The following is a 19,186-nucleotide window of genomic DNA, read 5'->3' as shown; positions in this document are numbered from 1 at the left end:
CTTAAGGGGTGCACCGAGAATACGCAGGTAGAGGCTTGGATTTCCGCAGGCACTGCATTTCCTCGAATCCGTCTAACCTACCACCGTACATACCTGTATATCGGTTGGGAAAGTTTTACCACAAACTAAGTACGTCGAAGGCCACTGGGGTTCAAACTACGTCTGCAACCAGCTGCGATGTATAACTTGTTAAAGAGTTTTCAAGAAGTATTGCAAGCGAGGTCGAGGATATCCAGGTGTTGCAGTGTCGTTGATATTGTATTAGAGTCACGGCCCGATGTAAATTACCTCGCGATGAGAAAATTGCTGTGGGTTCGAAGGCAGAGACGACGAACATCCGAGTGGCTTCGCGAAACCCGCCTGCATTCGGTAAAACAAGAATGTCGTGTCACAATTTTTAGAAGTTAGAACAACTCCGACGGTTTTCTCTTCCTTTCTTATTATGTGGGAATATCTGATATTCAACGACGAGAAGAGAAGAAAGAACGAATTCTGGGGAAGTAAATTAGGAACCGCAAGGAAGACGGTGCGGCGTATGCTTTTGAGAAAGATTTTCTTCCGAGGAATTCACTCAAGCGTAACTTAAGATTGTAATAACTATTTTGACAGGCGAGCTCCGTCGCTTAGGAATTTACGACTTGGGCGCTATAAACGTGAAAACGTCTGTTACGCATAGGTATGTATACGAGGTCTGTAAGGAACCCCCCCCCCCGTTGGTTGATGCCGCTCTATTTTAAATCGAGGCTTGTTCTTGCGGCATTGTTAAACGGACACCGTGTATCATTATGCTGTGTGAAAAACGATGATTATCTACGCGAGAGGCGCTTATCGTTTCTTTAACCTATCGCCGCGAACATGATCCTACCGGTTGTTAGAATCGCGGTGGAAATATTGTTGACTAATTTACTTTTCGGCGAAAAAAAGCGAGTGATGTAGTAAGAAAAAATTTCCTGTAGAATAACCGCAGTGATCAGGCACTTGAGAGACAAAATTCTTCTTCTTCACTTTACAAAATTGGTTTTATCGATGAAATTCTTTGGAACAAAAAATTTCCATGCATTTTTTATGGTTGGAAACATTTAGGAATCTCTTGTTATCGCAATTTTCAGTTATCGCGTAATATGGTCGGTATCGAGTAGTAATTTTCATTACCGATCGGAAGAATTTGACGAATAATTACGTAGTTGTTTCATTGGAGCGATACGCCGAAGTGAAAAAATGAATTTTCATTTGTAACTAGAACGAAATATTATGTCAGGGTGAAAATCGCATCGTCTTCACAACGACGTTAAACTACAGAAGTGATTCGATAATTGATATAAAATCATACATTATACGTCTATGCATTATCATACATTAAAATGGAGGTTTGAGATTTTCTTTTTCTTATCGTTTCTACTTTAACTTCCAAGAAAAATGAAAAAAGGTGATACGTTAATACGTAAGTCAGTCTGTACCTTCAAAAAATTGCTATCGGCACCCCTTGGAGGGCATCGACGTCTAGCTCGTCAATCTCGTCAACCACTTGATGTCTTATCGAATGCCGTTATACGTTTGTACAGAGATTCAACGCATTGTTCATACTTCATGCATCGGCAGGCCGCACGCTGATTAGATTTCAAAATTCAAGAGTAAACTACTCGCCTGCTTTTCCAAATGTTACAGTGGCAGGGTATTTCGTAGTCTATCTCGGTTGGGAATCTCGTGCTTACAGTACTTTGAAATTCAATTACACGAGGTTTAATCTATCGTCAAGTGTAGAGTTAGATTCGTCTGTCTCAATTTTAGGAATTAACTGAAAGTGATGTTGAATTTCTTGTCAGAGGAATTCAACTTCGTTAGCCTCATTTAAGGGTGTCGATGAAATTGTCAGGTTCGGATTCGGTCGACGTCTGCGCTGTTATATAAAGTCTGACGTCGAATCACGTCTCGTGTTGTATCATTGAAATCTAATAGTTTGCCCGAGGGTGTAACGAAATTCGAGAAGCACTGGGTACCTACTAGACGCAGTTTCGCCGAAAACATGGTTAAACATTGTCCCAACCCGCCGCTTCCCTCCCCCGTTTCGCTATTCTTATCTTCATCTCATTACGAGGCCTCGTTAATAACAGGAGGCCATTAAGCTGCTGCCGGCACCGTTCCTGCCGCCTACAGCTGAAGCTCCAATTCGTCCTTAGCTCGACGCTACTTTCTGGGGCAAGTTTTCCCTTGTGCGTCCTGCGAAACTTGTAGTCAAGGTGAGGACAATAAAAATTCTCTCAAGAGTTGTTAATGCCCGAGAATACGGGGGGGGGATAAGTCGAGCAAATACGTACAGGGTCGGTAATTTAATCGGGTGCGGAAACTGGAACTAAAATAAAATACCTAGGTACATAGTTTGTTATATGAATAACCCCTGATGTACCTCTGCGGAGATATTTCCATATTCTTACTCGTTAAGAAGATTATCCCTCCAAAGTCCAATTTATTAGACGAATGGGTGACGTGGTCTGCATACCTTTATCTTATATTATATATACATGTATAATGTATATGTATATATGTGTCCCAGCCACATAGTCCCGTACTCGATGAGCTCTTCTCGTTCAACTTTCGAGCAGTAAGCACACGCCTTTGGTTTGTTCCTCGAACCTGTCAAGGTCTCGTTCACTTTCCAATTAGTGTCAATCAGTCATTTTCCGTTTTCTTCCTCTCGCCGTTCCTTCGACGGTTCGAAACGTATCAACTTACAGCCAACGGATCAGTTAAGTTTTGATCGATAACATCGGATTGCCAATTTTCGCATTTTATCCCCTGATACTTGACGCGCAACCGTCACTTTGTCCATTTAGACGAGAGAACCATTTTTCTTCCTGAAATTTCAGTCTCCCGTGGGTTCCGTATAATGTCTACAATATAAGCAAGCTGTACCCGTTGATTCGTTGATCTATTAATATTACCGATCGGACATCAAGTCAATCGTCTTGGCGATAATGTTATTACTCGCATCACGGTATTTTGGGTTTTTGAACTTTTCTAGGATAGCGAGGCGGAACCAACTGTATAACAGGAACAAATTCGCCCCGGAAGAGACATCTCTGGGCAAAGAAAACCATTCGGTTTTTTTTTTTCTTTCTTTTACTTGCTATCCAGTCAAGCATTCCGCAGTGCAAACTTTAAACTCCTTGTTTTAGAACTTGCAGCGTTGTAGAATAGTCAGCCGGACTTTTACGTTCCGGAAAGTTTGTCGAGCGATTTAGAGCCCGTGTATTTACGGAGTAAGAGAGAAGGAGAAGTAATGAAAGGGAGATAGAGAGTTTGGGAAACTAAATAGATTACAAAAAAGAGTGATTACTTAGTTTGAAAAGATTCCGTCGAAAACGGGAAATTAATTTCAGCAAACTCGTGTCTGAAGAATGTGACGGTTTATTTATTCAATCGAATGGAAAGGTACAAGGCAATTTGCGGGAAACATAAAGAAAAGCCCAAATTATAAAACAAGGTTAGATTAATCAGAGTAGACTCGTCAGGGACGGAGTAACCAAAAAAGAAACGATTTAATGAATAAAATTTCCGATCATATGACACAATGTATATTTATAATGTTCAATTGCGAGAGCGTTACGAGCGTACGTAAAAAAGATTAAGAAATGGCGTAAAGACAATTGACACGAACATATATGGATATAAAGCCAAGAGTGTATTAATAAAATACAAGAATTACTAATAAAGAAACAGGCGAAATAACAGGGCAATAAAGCGGCTTCCAGTCTTCGACAATTTTATAAGCTTCAATTCGAATTCACGCAAAACATTGCAATATTGCAATCGTGACGTAAAAACGATTCACAAACTTACATTCGAGATTAAATATTCTTGGCGAAACTTTGCTCGACGTTATTTCGATCATTTGCGAAGATATTTTCTGTAGTAATACCGATATGAGTTTTTCGCAAAGAAATCATTCTAAGTGATTAAGTTTATTATAATTAAGTATTCAACTTGTTTTTTTTTTCTTTTACTCACTTCATTGTCATTTGGCAAGCAGCATGGAAGAGAAGAATCTCGTTAGAGAATTTTACCAATTGATCAAATATTCTTGCTACCGCGTTAGAGTGAATTTAAAGCAAGGCAAGTGGTAGGTGCTCAGCTTTAAGATCATTCAAGTGTGTCAAGAGTCTCTCGGGAAGCACATCCGCGACAGCTATTTGAACACTGCATTTGATACATGGAACTTTTCATTTTCATGTACGAAAACTTTGGATGATTAATAATTTGTCGATACTCATCGGGTGAGCGAGTATTTTAAAGGAAAAATAATATCCAATCTCTGCTGAGTGGATTTCATACGAAAAAAAGAAACTGCTTCAACGCTATTTATTTTTCTAAGCATATCGTTTTCCGAAAATACGTGAATTGTCCTGCAATTATATTTGTCAATCGTTTATTCGTTGATATTTGTCTTCTAAAAAAATTTACTCTCACGGTCCAGAGCACCGTGTTCTTGAATTTCATACCCACAGAATATGAAAACAGTATCGCATACCGACTAGACGTGATCCTTGGAGAATTGACATTTCGCGAGTCTCGCAATCTGATTTTGAGAAAAAGTGTAACACCGCAAGAGATGTTTTCGAGGTAGCCTCGGTCTGATGGATGAAAATAAGAAATGGGACATTTTTGCGCAACGACTCAATGCAGTTTCAAATCAAATTCCAGGAATGCTGTTTTACGTATATTCTTTCGTCGGTTTTTTTTCTCCATATTACATGAAACTCCGCAGGATTTCTGCTACTCTTAAATAATCAAACTTCCTTTTCCGTTGCTTCTGCCGTATTCAAATAAGTTTTTTTTCGTTTCTTGTTACAGGGGCACAAGTGGAATCGACATCGACTTGCGGAGAGTTGATATTGATCAGTGCCCTCTTCCCCCTGGATCGACGCAGCTCAACATTTTCGCCGCCAGTGATAAGTGCAAAAAACGAACAACCGAGGTGAGGCGAAGCGATGTCCCATAGTTTCCTTTCCCTTTTCCTTCGTTTGTGGATGGTTGTCATTCATTTTTTTTTATCGCTTGTATCGCGTAGAAAATCCTCGTCCTTCGATGACCAATTTGCAGGAATTGTCGGAAGCAATGAGAGAGCAGCGTTCAATACGAGGAATTAAGTTACACGGCTAGATAAAAAGGGATAAATCCTCACCTTGCGCTCTTCTTCTGCAGCCACGTAGGTAGGCTGGGATTAATAAATCGTGTAACAAGTGGAGGGAGCACAATTTGGTTTCGAATGCCGGGCACATGCCGCGATAAATAACATTTGTTTTAATCAAGCTTGGCTCGCCTAATCCACTCCAACTCCCGGCGACTCTGGCTAATCTTGGCTACGGGACCATTCTCTCATATACTTTTTCCCAAACTCGGAGGTCATGGATTTTTTCGGTGTAACAGACGTCGAGCTGCGGACTCGATAACTAGCAGAAGGTGCATCGATCGATTGGCTAACATGGATTTACTAGACTCTTTTTCCTTCGTGGTATATTTTTCTATGTTATCGACGTATGAGTAAAAACGGATAAAAGTAATCGGTCAAATTGATTGACGAAAAATTTCGTTCCAAATGAGAGAGGAATTTCGATTTCTGAACGTAGGTCAATTTTTAATTAATATTTTTAAAGGTTGCCGAAACATCTGATGAAATGGTTGGTAAAGCCAGGAGTCAAATATTCGATATCTGTTCCAAAACGTACCATTCCTTTTGACAGAATATCCAATTAAATGTTATAGTAGGATTGAATGCTTGAAATTGGATTGCAACGATATTGTTTATTACACTGTTCTTTAACTTGACATATTTTTACCTCTCGCATAACTCTCTGAGAGTTGTGTTTTTCTCTTTTGCAATTAACTCGAACGTCACGCCCAATCTACCATCTGAAGGCAGAGAGCACTGGGCACCGTTATTATTGCTCTTTTTTTAATTATTCTGGAAAATTTGTTGTCCGGGCTGGCCGGCTTATCGTTGGATTATATTTTGTACTCTCCAACCCACGTGGCAGAAGTGGGGATTCGCTTGAACTTCACTGATATTATAACGCGCCGTTTGACACAACAGTATTTGCTTGTGCGAAAGAACGAGATTTGATTGCTAATTTTTTTCGAGTCATCTGACTATCGCCAAATTGGACGTGTTTAATAATTTTTTTGCAACGTATTGTTATTCACAAGCTTCTTTCACCTAGAATGTTTCAAGGGTATTTTTTATCCACAAAATATGTATATATGATCAATGGAAGATTGGAGATTAGAGATTTTGAGGATAACAAACTGAAGTTACTGGAAAAAATGGAAAATAGTTTTAGAATTGTTTTTTTTTTTTTTTATTTTATATATTTATTCGGACAACGTAATCGTTCACTTATCCATAAACCATTCAGATTTTCGGTACAAATATGTTCTAACGATTAACAATGTTGCATGATTTATGCTCTTGTTTCAGTGCGTCGCCATACCCGGACTTGGTTTTCGCAGGGGAAGTTATCGGTGCGTTTGCAAACGTGGCTTTTATTATCCGGAGACAAAGTCAACAACGCGATACTACAATGGTACCGTGATCGAGGAAGAATACGAGAAATTAATGATGGTAAGTTCTGCGAGCGAATAATTTGGAAAAAATATTAAATTTCCTAAAAATATTTCACTATAACGATAAACCGAAGAAAAATTCGATGCCAGTGGAGCGTTTGTTGAACAACGGGAAGCTGCTGCCGAAATTATTTGACCTGGTAAGACAAGCTTTGAGTTATCTCAGGCGAGACTAAGCGCGACCAGCTGCAAAGTCCTTTAGAACTCATGGCCTAAATTATTGAGCTCATTCGATGGGAAATACTTTGAAAATTGTTTGCCTCTCTCGATCCTTTTTTCGTATTTGATCTTTAGGCCGATGGGATTCTTGAAATGCTTCGTGAAATCAAGCAGCATGGAACTTGCACAACGAGCGTTTATTCTGACTTCGGTATTGGCTCGTCAAAGACGCTGTTGGACCGACCGGGGAGAAGTTTTGAACTCGTGAACAATGAAAAAAAAAAAAATAAGAGAAACAACAACCATACAGAGAAACTTCTGGTAGCCTACTAGCGGGCAACAACTTTGGTCGAGGATCACGTTTATCCCGAAAGATATTCTCCTCAGAAACGGTAGATCCCTGGTAGATTTCCATTGTACATAAGGATTCTAACAATGCGCATTAAAAATTTTCACTCGTATCAACACGCTGTTACAAGTTTTCTTACAGAGCATGAGTTACAAACGGAATGAAAGTATAAACGGAATATCAGAGTGCTGTTCTCGGTCAATTCGCAGAATGCCTAGCGCGCGTGCTGCTGCGAAACCGTTTGTAAATTAAAAAAGTTTTTACTTTTCACTTCTTTGAAGCCTGCACCAAGAGTGGGATACCTACTTTTGTACAAAAACAAAATATTCTCCTCACGTTTTAATCGGGAACAGATTTTATTTCCGTAGTATACGATTAAAGGGAACAGACCATCGAGATGTGTGCATATTTTCTCTTGAAAATAAAACAACAACAAGCATTGCGAAATTTAAGTCAGAAACGTTAGCGTAACGAAACGTTGTATAAAAAATTGCTATTTTACAACTTTAGAATAACAAAGTTCAGTTCCCAGAACTCGAGTTAAATACGGTTTGCTTTCTTACGGCTTGTTGAATTTTGTACGATCATAAAGTTGTGCAATAATGAGTTATCCTATAATTGCATCGATGAATCAACTTTACGAAATTCACGCTGATTAAGTGTCATAACTATACTCCCGTCTCTTCGTCAAAATACAAATATAATGTCAAAGATCCTCGCTGCGTGAATTTTTACCTTCTGATTTCTTTTCGCTGAAGAGGTTTCGCGAGTTTCTTATTAATTTTCACCATAATATGATATTTACGCTGGGGAATAATTTCGTCTCGGATCGAAGTGTCCTCATTAATCGGTACTCGGTTTATCAAGAAACGATGTACAGGCTTGAATATCAAACTTCAATCGAAAGATTGAAGCTAAAAAAGAAAGAAAAAGAAAAGGAAAGTAAAAAGAAAGATAAAATCTTTAAAGGAGGAATCTTACAATACATTCCGGCAAGGCACGCAAAGCTCTTGAAAGCTTGAGACGACGTTGAATCAGGCTGGGTTACACCGAGTTGGGTTTGGTTTCACGAGGTTAGCCACGGTCGTAGGGATACATAGATTCTCCGACGACGTCTCGAGAGTTCGCCTCACAAATTATCCCCTTTACCCAAGCAGGACTTTTCACTCAGCTGCGGTAACAGCTTTGCTTAATATCATTTAAGGAGTGCGAAATTATCCACGCGTCACATCTCATTGTCAGAGCTTAGAACTCACCTCTAAAATTTCTTATACACACACATTTGCGAAAGGTAACATCTTAATAGCGAAGTTACCAAGGTTTTAACTCGTTTTTAGCACGATGTAAGTGTCTTCAACTTTTCGGAGAAATAGACACAGGCAATTTGGTAACGAAATTCGTATAAGTATACAACCGAATAGGTTTATCCTTTCGAGGAAACATCTCTTTACAGAAATAGTGTAATATTATCAAAGTTACGTATGCCTCACAAGACGAAGTAATCTTCTTCGAGGAGTTCGAGAATCCGACAGTTGACGAACGAAGTTCGTCTATCTATCATCTATTTCCGTACAACCGTCATCGACTCTCGGCGATCAATGAGCCAAGATGATGTTCCCTCTCTTCGACGCTGCTGGTTAGTGGTATCGCTATCGCAAGCGATGGCGTGATAGCTAGTAATTATTATTATGCTTAATTATTATTACGGAAATGTTACGTGACATGCATGACGATTTTATCCTAAACTATAAATTAACTCGGAAGCTATTCTCCGCATTTCCCTCAAGTAGGGAGAATTCAAGGAGCGTCGAACCCCTTCAGACGCCAATTTGATTATTATCGGCCGATTTACGCCGGCGTTTCCATTCTCTCTCTCTCTCTCTCTCTCTGTTTCTCTCTCTCTCTCTCTCTGTCTCTCTCTCTGTTTCTCTCACCATCCCTTTTTTCTTTTCTCTCTCTTTCTCTCGTTCTATCCGGCCCCCGCAGTTCACGCGGCTTTTCGTTTAGTATCGAGTTCTACCCCCTCCTCACACCCCATAGTCATTCGACTGGTGGGGCAAACGTTATTGAATCCGGCACCTCGCACCGCCGTTAACTGCCAACCGGAAATTCAAGGCTACTTTCAGCGCCACCACGTCCGGTCGAGGATCGCAACTCTCCGAAGTATCCGGTCGTAAACTTACAGCCCTGAGGTTACAGTGCGAGGAGCGGATTATGAAAGAAACCGTCAGTCGGAGGCTTTAGTGTCAGCCGTCAATTCCGTTCCGGATCAGTTCCATAAAAATGGCAATTTTCAAAGTTGCGCATACTCGCCTCGTCCTTTGCTCTTCCTTTTGTCTATGCTTCGCTTACCGTTAAAACTACCTGCAGAAACGGGAATCTTTGGGGGGGTGTGCGAAGTTTTCTTTACAGTCCACAGAGAAAGTGTCGTGATGACAAAATACGCGTTACCTAGCGAAATAAAAATTTATAAATTATAATAATTCGCGATATGTTTGCAGCGGATAATCTGTAGATACTTTATTCTAATTCGATTCTAACTGATTTTAGATTTTTATGAAACAAGTGCCAGGCAACCCTGCTCACATGTAACAAGATGCCGGAGAGAGGTCAGTTTGGATTTCTAGTGGTTCGCTCTTTTCTGGAGGATCGAGAAGGAAGGGGCCCTCTCAAGACTGGTCTTCGTTCTCAAGAAGAGTCTTCAGTTTTCGACCTATCATTCATGGTATTGGCTCGGCTAGCTTAGCCATAACTGTAGAGTCTTCTCACTCTGAATATCGCAAATTAACAATACGTGGTTCCTTGCTCTTGCTCAAGTCACTCGGAACGTCGAAACCTGAAGTCCAAGGCGCCAATCCGGTCTCGAACAGTGGATCAGCGTCATTTTGAAAACCAGCGAAGGGACGATAGGCTCGATTTTCATCGGTGGCACAGAGGAAGTCTAACTCTTTTTTCTCAGCGTATACTTGTCCATTTTTCCACTTTCCATCACCTGTATTTTGTTCTGCGTCACGTTTTTCTCCTTCACGTTTTTCTCCCTTTCTTCACTTTTTTGTCTGATTTTTTAATCTTTTTCTCCTTATATCACCAATTAATTTACGCAGTAGAAGAGTGGAAAGTTTCTCTTCTTCGCATTTCAAGTTGAATTAAATAGCTGACGGATAAGAACGGAACGAAACTTGAGCTCTTTTCTTCTCTGGCTTTGTTCTGAAAAAACCGAGAGGGAGGACAGGAAGCCGGGGTTTCGACGCAGAGCGTGCACGGAGTTGAAATGTAGCAACAGCAGCCGAAGGGCTTCGCTCGTCAGGAACTCGGCGTAACAATCTAATGCAAGGGCTTTGCCTCCGTATAAATCGACTCCGCGAGCTGTTTTCCGGCAGAGCCCCTGGGCCATAGACTTGGAAAAAGTTGAAGAAACCTGCAACTGCGCTGAGCTTCCTTCAACACCAAATTGAATCTTCCCACGGGTGCTCGTGAGTGCTAGCTGGATTTTACCTTTCTTTTTTCTTCTTGTCGCTCCTCCCTTTTCAGCTGAAATTTTTTCGCTCGTATATTATGTATCTCCTATCCACGTTTCATTAAACAACAGGATATCATGCCCTTGGCTGTAAAGAAAGGACTTGGATAAAAATCCGAAACACAACTGGAAGTTTTCATCTCAGAATTAAAACGTGCGTCATTTGGACAAACTAGAATTTATGAAAATATTTTTCCCAAATAACCTGCAATACACTGTAATCATTTTTTGTTTCTTTCTTTTTCTCTTGTCCGAAATTAACAACTGTCGTAGATTTTTCAGACTTGATACTTGTTCAGTAATTATATTTCTTTCAATTCAGGTAAAAGAAATCTCATTATAAATGGCATCAATTTTTTATCACTTCGTCGCAACTATAATATCCCCTCCAAATTCTAAAACCGATGATTTAAATTGTTGGAAAATATGACGATTTGCAATTGAATACCAGAATTTACATTCAACCATTTCTACGAATTATCGAAACTCCAGAATCCATTTTCAACGGCTGATGGACGATCAAATAGGCAAAATCCCAGGAGCAAATACTGCGGTTTTGATTTTCGAGGGAACCGCAGACGAGTTTCCATGAAATATGGAGGCGAGAATAGCTAGCAAGAATTGTTCCCAGAGGAGCAACAGGCTCTAGGGATGCAGGAGGTACCTGAGGTAATTACTTGGTCATACTAACTACAAAATACGAGTACTCGCGAGATTTAGGTTACGATTAACGTGACAACGAGGACTCCACACTGGCAACGACCCACTACAGACTACTAATTCGGCAAACATTTGCCAAGGGAGTTTCGAGGATGGAGCGTCGAGGGTGAGTGACTGGTTCAACTCAACCTCTCGGACAATAGCTGAAGAATTCGTTTCACACCCAGGATTTAATTTCAACGGGCAAGCAACAAGGCGTAACTTTGTATAATTCAACCTGCACATCACGCGTAGCGCGAAATCGACACGTAGTTAAGATACAGACTTACAATTAGACAGATTCATTCTACCGACATTGCGTTTTTACCGTCCGTATATGAGCGCGATGATTGCGATCGAATCTGTAATTCGGTAACGACTCGAGTGTCGCATGATTGTGGCGTAGATGCAAGCGGTGTCTCAACTTTTGTTGGTGAATCTTTTCATAATCTTACTACTTCTCCTCCGTTTGATGATCCAGGAAGTACTCGAGTAAGCAGATCTTAACGGAGTCAAGCGTCGAAATTCCGCGGCACAGAGAAACTTTCGTATATCTTCACGCCGCTATCGCTCCGCCTTGGTTGTCTTTCTTTTATGGTAATTTGGAAACCTTCTCGTATCCGTGACTCTTTGACGCGTCTTTCCCTAATTTCGTAAGCGTGATAAGCCTCACTTCCTGACGACATCGAGAAGTTTGTACAGAGGTACACTTTGTGCATTATTGCCGGAATCCACTGCAGTGATGTTGTTCGTGCGGCAACTGACGGCTTAATATCAGCGTATTACGCGGACTCAGGAAAAGAATTTCTCCACCAGCGAAGCTGCTCCTTCAAAAGCTTCGATACGTCAATTAGCTTTAACGATGTCGTAGAAACTAGTCGAGAAACCCCGTTTGAGTTTAAATATCGTCTAGAGAAACGAATGGAATCTCCGTGCGTAGTGAGTAAACATCGAGTGAAAGAAATCTCTCAGTAAAGAAAAATATGCGAAAAAGCGGATGTATTTTGAAAACGAAGTACACCTATCAGAGCTTGGAGACTGACTGTTTTCGCAATAATAATCGTTGGCCGCGTAGCCGTACACTGGATGAACATTATATCGTCATCTGCCTTGCCAGGGTGTATAAGGGGTGTGATCACAACTTCGTTACGATAACAAGGAACGTGCGTTTTATGCACGAATACACATCCGAGCACATATTGGAAAATAACTTTGCTGCAGAAGTTGCTGAAGAAGTTGACTGTTATTGCCAAGAAAAAAATCGCGTTTTCCAATTACGGTACAACGTGTGCCGAGCATACCAAACGATATTTCATAAATTGAGAATCTATCGGAGAACGATGCACATACGCGTAGCGTAGGTCCTAAGGATCGGCACACGTCCTTAAACACGTCGAAAGAACTGATTTAAAGTCGTCGCGACTTCTTTAAAGTGCGACGTATGTAACAGCCAGAGGCGAAATTATCCCGCGAAGTATGGCTACACAGTTCAATGCTCTCAGGTTGTTAGGGATCGAGAAACACGGGAAAAGGTTGTGCGGTGTGAAGTTGCGAGGAGGCCAAAGGTGTACTTAGCAAGGATTCACCTTTCTTAAGGCGAAAGGGGAGTCGCGAAGTCGCGAGAACACGAACCGTCCAAGCTTTCGTTCGTGCCCCGCCGAGATAACGTTTCCCCTCGTAAAGCCGGTATCCACGTGTACGCGGAAAATATGCGTTACGCAGCCAGGTGTAGGCGTGGGTAGGCGTTGAAAACTCGCGCATAAAATAACCGTAAGGAGATTTAATTTTGTCCCGGTCTCGGGCGTGGCTTTATATCGTTACCTGGATCATCCTGAAGGAGTTCATCCGCCGACGCAGCCAAGGGTGCCGAATGGTCGGTATTCACCTTGCGCGAGTACCGACCGACCTCTTTGCAAATATAAAGAGGCACCACAGGCTTCGAGCTTACTTTGCACGCCCCGTTATCTGCCATTGACAGATACGCGAAAACTGCCTCGCTCACCCCCGGTGTACTGCTAATTATACTTAAAGGACGCGGAAATAAGACGGAGTATCTCCATCTTGGTAGGGGTTTATAATCATTTCACGTACCCTCGGCGACGTCGAAAAGAACAAAAAAATTGAAATAAATAAAACAGACGTAGGTACGCGGTATAACAAAGCACGGAGGTAATTATCGTGACAACGAGACGACTCGTGTACCGTTGTTTCATCATCCAAATTGAATGTGAAACGGGGGCGAATGCCGAGCGTAAAGAATTTGCTCGAGAAGACAGGAATCGTTGCTGCTTGCTTGTTATTTTATTATTGATTTTTGAGACGTTGCACAATTGTTTGCAAGCGCGGTTTGTGGTTTGTATGGGGACAGGGTTGAAATTCCGAATTGTTTGGTGGCGAAAATTAGTTTAAAGAAATCAAACTTTGACTAAACATTAAAGTTTCGAATGGTCCGAAGCTTACTTTTTTACTCCGACTAGTGAAAATTCCGAAAGTGCGAAAATGAGAAAATTGGAAAATCTGAAAAAGCGACATTCGGGATGATAAAAGATTTTCAGTTCCGTGAGTTTCTGACGTGGTGAAATTTCATCAGTTTGATCTTTCTTTGTTTCAAATTTTCGATATTTTTACGTTCCGAATATTGGTCATTCTGATTTTCGGTTTTTCTCATTTCTTATACCCACTTGTTGTGTACTCAGCGTTGTTGGAAGTACCTAATTTGATCACTAAATTGCTCTCACCCCGTGTCCGCGACTGCGCATTTGAGTGATTTTGTTTTTTTTCTTCACCCTTCTTCACCATTCACCTTGCAAATGATAAATGCGTGATTTACAGTACGAGCAAGTCTCACCGTTTACACCAGACTAAAGTTCAATTTGCAGAGTTAATGACATAGGTTGAACTTGCTGCAGGACTTGCGCTCGGCACTCCGAGTTTCGTATTCCCGCTGTTAGTAGCTTGGGATACAATTGACCATCATTTCTTCATCCGAAAATCGGTTTATTTTTCATTTCGACAGGTTAGTTGACCCTTTAAAGTAACAATCGAGTAACGGCACAATCTCTCGAAAAGCTTTCAACAATGTCGAAATTTCGCCGTGGTATATGACGCGCACGTTATACTCTCGCATGATGAATTTGTACGATGAATGATGAATCTCTGGCTTCTGGTCAGTTGGATCCGAAGTTTCAGCTTTAACGCGGTTATTTGCCGGACGTGTACCGTGGGCGAACGGTATGGCAGCTGACAACGCGGCAATCTGCTTTGTGGGTCTACACTGCTGACCAGGGAAGGGTAAAACACGCGTAACGTATGTTTGCCGGTTTTCGGACCCATGTGAAATTTATTGAGCGAAAAATTGGCCAGGGATCGTAAATTTGTAAACTGCTGGTGGGCAATGCCAAGAACCGTGTGGCCGACGTGAATACTCGCTCACTATATTACGCTCTCTAGTTATATGTGTATGTATAATTGTATACGTATACATACGTATGATCTTGTACATCGTCACGGGAAAAGAAAATAATTTACCTCGCGTATTTACTCGGAGCTTTTTCGAACTCTCGGTTCTCTTTGTCGACCTTTCACGCGCCGTTTATCGCTGGTAATTGTTCACCCAGGTTCCTTAATCTTGAATTATTACGCTACACGTGATTTCCAGCTTACGAGCCAACGTTTTGTCTTCCGGTCAGAGTCACTCTGCAGTTTGTTTAAATCTAGGATCTGGTTCCAAATAGCTTCAGGATCGCCTCACCGGTATACCGTTGGATTTCTGGTAGATCTAAATAAACTATAGCTTGAAATTGTTGAAATTGAATTGACGGATGAGCCAGCTGCCTGAACTCGGTTCCCAAATTTTGTGGAATTACTCTCCATTCTCATTCCGTCGGAGGAATTCGGAATGCCGAGAGTTTTTTCAACCTCGGCCCTGTAAAAATGTATCAAATCTCGCGTCAATTGTGAAAAGTTTGAAGATGGACTTGTGTGAATGCTCACAGGATACCCCCAGCCACGTTTGAAATATGTGGGTGAGGAAAATTGAATTTCAAATATAAATGGCGACGAGACACCTTGAAGAAAATACGTGTGGCCTTGGATATCGGAGAGAGAATGTCCCTCCCGTAGCTGATTCAACAATAGAACCTTGGAGACTGAATCGTGATTTGGTGTTTGCAGGGAGGCGGTTTCTTCGCGAAATCTATTGTTCGCTCGTAATGTGGTCGGCACGATCTTCGGTCACGGCACAATTCCCTGCTTGGTCGTACATTGTGTATACGGGAGCTTTCTGAATAGATTTTAAAATGATGAAAAAAATAAATAAATAAATCAACAAAAAAATTCTGCCGACTTATGTCCAACGAAGATTCTCACCGGGTGCTTATATCGACAGTTTCGGAAAGTACAACATTCCGGAACGAAGCGTGATTTCGTTTTCGTACCTCGATGCTCATCCATCACAGGATCCATTGTCTTCTATTAACAAGGGTCGGTTGTATCCTTGGACTCCGTTGTATCCGCCTTCATCTTCAAGCTCGGAAATCGACGCAGTCACGGAAAATGCGGTAACGTAGTATCAAACAGCCGTTGTTCATGTCTAGTTTGGTAGGTAATCGAGGCTCCGAAAATCAAGTCGCACGTCTTTGAGGGTATCTCGGTTTATCGCTTCTCTCTTCATCGGGTCAATGTACCAGATCCAATTATCCGCTGCTGATTGCCCCGCAACAGAGAAAGCCTAAGACGATCTCCAGCCACCCAACGAAGTCCGCGTCTTAGGCTCTTGTCAGTCACAGACTCAATATAGGTTATAGGTGTGTCTGGGCGTTACCCCGATGGTCAGGACGACTCTCTACTTGGTGTGTTGGATGTCGACCATCGTCGTTGAGTGTTGCAGCACGTTTGAGGAGCCCAGGGATCCAAAAAGTTGTCGGACTGTGGTTAATCACGTTTTTCTCCATTTCTTTGAGCGACTCAATTATGTGCCGGAAGATCGCGATGACGGTGATAGCGTTGCTCCCCTCTTTCATCGCGCGGTGAACAATGGGAACTTTCCATTTGTTGTGCGAATGACTAATCACGCAAGATGACAGGGTTTGCACTGTCCTGGATATGATTGAACGACCCGATAAGAGTCTGATACCTATGAGTGTAATATGAAAGTTTAGACGGTGATCGAACGCCGGATAGGGTCGAATGGCCAGGCGGTCAAAAAATGAGAGGATTTTTTTTTTGCGCGGGTGAAAACGGTGTTACACCTACCGTGAAAAACAGGACTGAGGAGATAAAATCCTGCCAGGCGATTTCCTCGACTTGGATTTTCCTGACCGCAGCTAAAAATTGTATGGATCGCGTCAACTTTATTCACGTTATCCTCGGTTAGGGGAAAGAAAAAGAAACGGAAACAACAGTGGAGATAGGGTCGACATGGACGAGAGGAGCTTGGCTATTGATCCCGGAAAAATCTCACACTATGTTTCAAGATTCATTGGCTCGTTTCGCCGTTAAAGAAACCCTGCAGAGCAATTTCCGACGGCGTTCTAAAGCGTTATACGTACAGTTATAACCGGGATATAAATCAATGAGGTTCCGCGGCAGGAGGTTTGCCAAAGTTAGCGAAAGGTGACCGCAGGTCGCCGCGATGGAGGTTAAAGATCATCTATCGATCAAGTGGCCGCTGCGTTTATTCCTATATAGACCTACAACTGTACCCCGCACTCTTACCGTCGATTCTTTTACCACATTTGATCTACGATTTTTCACCGTTGCTTGAACGGCTTGTCCCATTATTTTAGGATAATTCTTTTTTTAAATTTTCACGTACGTACGTTGACACGTGGAGTAATGCTTTTTGATATCAGGTACGTAACGGCGTGTATTTTTTCTCTGGCATTCAACGATAGAGAAGAATCGACTGAGTATTTTTAATTGCATTCAACGTTTCGTCTCGAAGTTTGTTGGCACGTTGAAACAATAAAAGACATTTCACGGACCGTTAAAAAGCACAACTGTTGTTATGATTCCAGGACGGTGAGAGTCAGTACGCTGTGGACGGAGTTTTCGAGTGTCTGCCCTGCGCCGAGGGGTGCGAATCCTGCGTTGATGGTTCTCCCTGTGTGGTGTCACTCAACTGGCTGATGAGAACGGCAATTTTGATTCTCGAGTGTTGCATAATCGCCTGTCTACCGGCGGTCGTGCTTTTTACATGGAAATATGGAAACGTCAAGGTAAGAGAAATTCACTATATTTCAGCTCGGAGCGACGATAAATTCTCGAGTTAATCGCGTGCCGTTTTTCAACCCTGCTGCAGACTCGGCTCTGGGGACGGGTAATAGAGGCCTATCAAAAAGTGATTTCTTTAAGACTTCCCCGACTCTCATAACATTTTTATATTACATTGAAATAAAAAAAATATCGAGATGAATAATCGGGCTGACTGGAAGATCTTGGAACGTACTGTGTAAAAAAAATTCCAACCATAAACCAATTCCAAATTCCGTCACGTAGTCTTGGCGGAGCAATATATAAAAACAATTTACTGATTAAAAAAAGAACACCCAAATGTCGATCGTAAGTCGCCATGGTCGGTTTTCCTGATACGTGACTCCGCGTGATATTATTACGGAGGTTCATCGGGGAGGGATATATTGAAAAGAGACCGAAACAACAGTTCGTCAAACTACTGACCGATTTGCCGCACGTATAAATGCATTCCTAAACGCCCGTACTCTCAAGGCAATGAATCTCGCGTACCGAGGTCCACGTGGACGGAGCAGACGACGAGGAGATTCGACGTCCGACGTAACGTTGTGAAATCTCTGAGAAGGACGATAAGTTGTTCGAGGAGACAAGCCCGCCGCGAGGGAATCCCGCGATTTCCAAGCATGCCCCCTGGAGAACCGAGGTGAATTATTGGACAAGTCGAGCATTTTCTTATGGTGGTCACGTCGCGATGGCTCCGGACGGGATTCGCTGCAGCCGGCGCGGCGTGTCTACCTTCTACATCTTCCACTCTCTCGGTAGATGCCACCTTCCTTCCTGCACCCGGTGACTTTTAACGTAGATACTCCACCACCTTACACGGACAGCGTTGCCTCTCCACCGCATATCTATGATTAATTGTTGGCCCCAGGGACTCCCGTGACTCGGCGACTTGCATAGGACGTTAGTCTGTGACTGGTCAGATCCTTTAACCTTTTTCTTTTTTCAACCTCTCGCTTTTCTTGTCGAAAAATCGTTCGTCACGATCCTCCTTGCTCTTGCCTTCTGATTCCCGATAACGGGGCGCGTGTGATATACGTTGTATCCACAGGGAAACAGAACTTGGAAATCAGATCTTGTTCGATCTGATACGATTCGTGCTCAACAAGTTTTCCTTACTTTTTGCCCAGCTATATTTTTCAAATATACAACTCGTGCTACTTATTTCTGATTTTCATACGGAAATCTTGTGATATCCAAATTGAAAAAGCACGGGGATTAATGCTTGGGTAACATTGATACGCAAGTTTTTACGGTTCTTAGTAGGTACACAATGTCTAAGCGCATAGTCAAATTTAGGTGAGTTGATATTTGTAACAAGTACAATGCAAGGTTTCATCGTATAATGGGAAATGCTGTCATCATTTAAAATTGTCAAGCGTTACAAAGCGTTCTCTGTCCCCCTCTTCAAAACCAATATCGAAAAAGGTAAAAATTCCAGCTTGGTGAAAATTCACGATGCTATATGGCAGTGTAAACAGTAATGAAGAGAAGCGGAGTAAGTCGGTCGCTAACTTTTTCGCCTCACCTCAGTCCGATTTATCGCCTTAGGGTATCGGTCCAAAATGCGAGGGCGTATTTATATTCTTATA

At 41.9% G+C, this 19,186-nt stretch overlaps 1 protein-coding gene across 2 annotated transcripts in view; it reads left to right on the top strand.

Moving 5' to 3' along the window:
- LOC124305241 (probable G-protein coupled receptor CG31760) overlaps positions 1-19,186 on the top strand; it is a 141,434-nt gene that overhangs the window by 80,681 nt on the left and 41,567 nt on the right. For both annotated transcript variants that reach the window (XM_046764423.1, XM_046764433.1), the window contains exons 4-6: positions 4,849-4,972; positions 6,473-6,616; positions 17,360-17,560. In XM_046764423.1, the coding sequence (XP_046620379.1) occupies positions 4,849-4,972; positions 6,473-6,616; positions 17,360-17,560 (469 nt within the window). The remainder of the gene's footprint in view (positions 1-4,848; positions 4,973-6,472; positions 6,617-17,359; positions 17,561-19,186) is intronic.

The sequence above is a fragment of the Neodiprion virginianus genome, chromosome 1, assembly GCF_021901495.1.
Source record: "Neodiprion virginianus isolate iyNeoVirg1 chromosome 1, iyNeoVirg1.1, whole genome shotgun sequence".
Classification (NCBI taxonomy): domain Eukaryota; kingdom Metazoa; phylum Arthropoda; class Insecta; order Hymenoptera; family Diprionidae; genus Neodiprion; species Neodiprion virginianus.
Note: the sequence above shows the minus strand (reverse complement) of the source record. Positions and strands in the feature narration are given on the sequence as shown.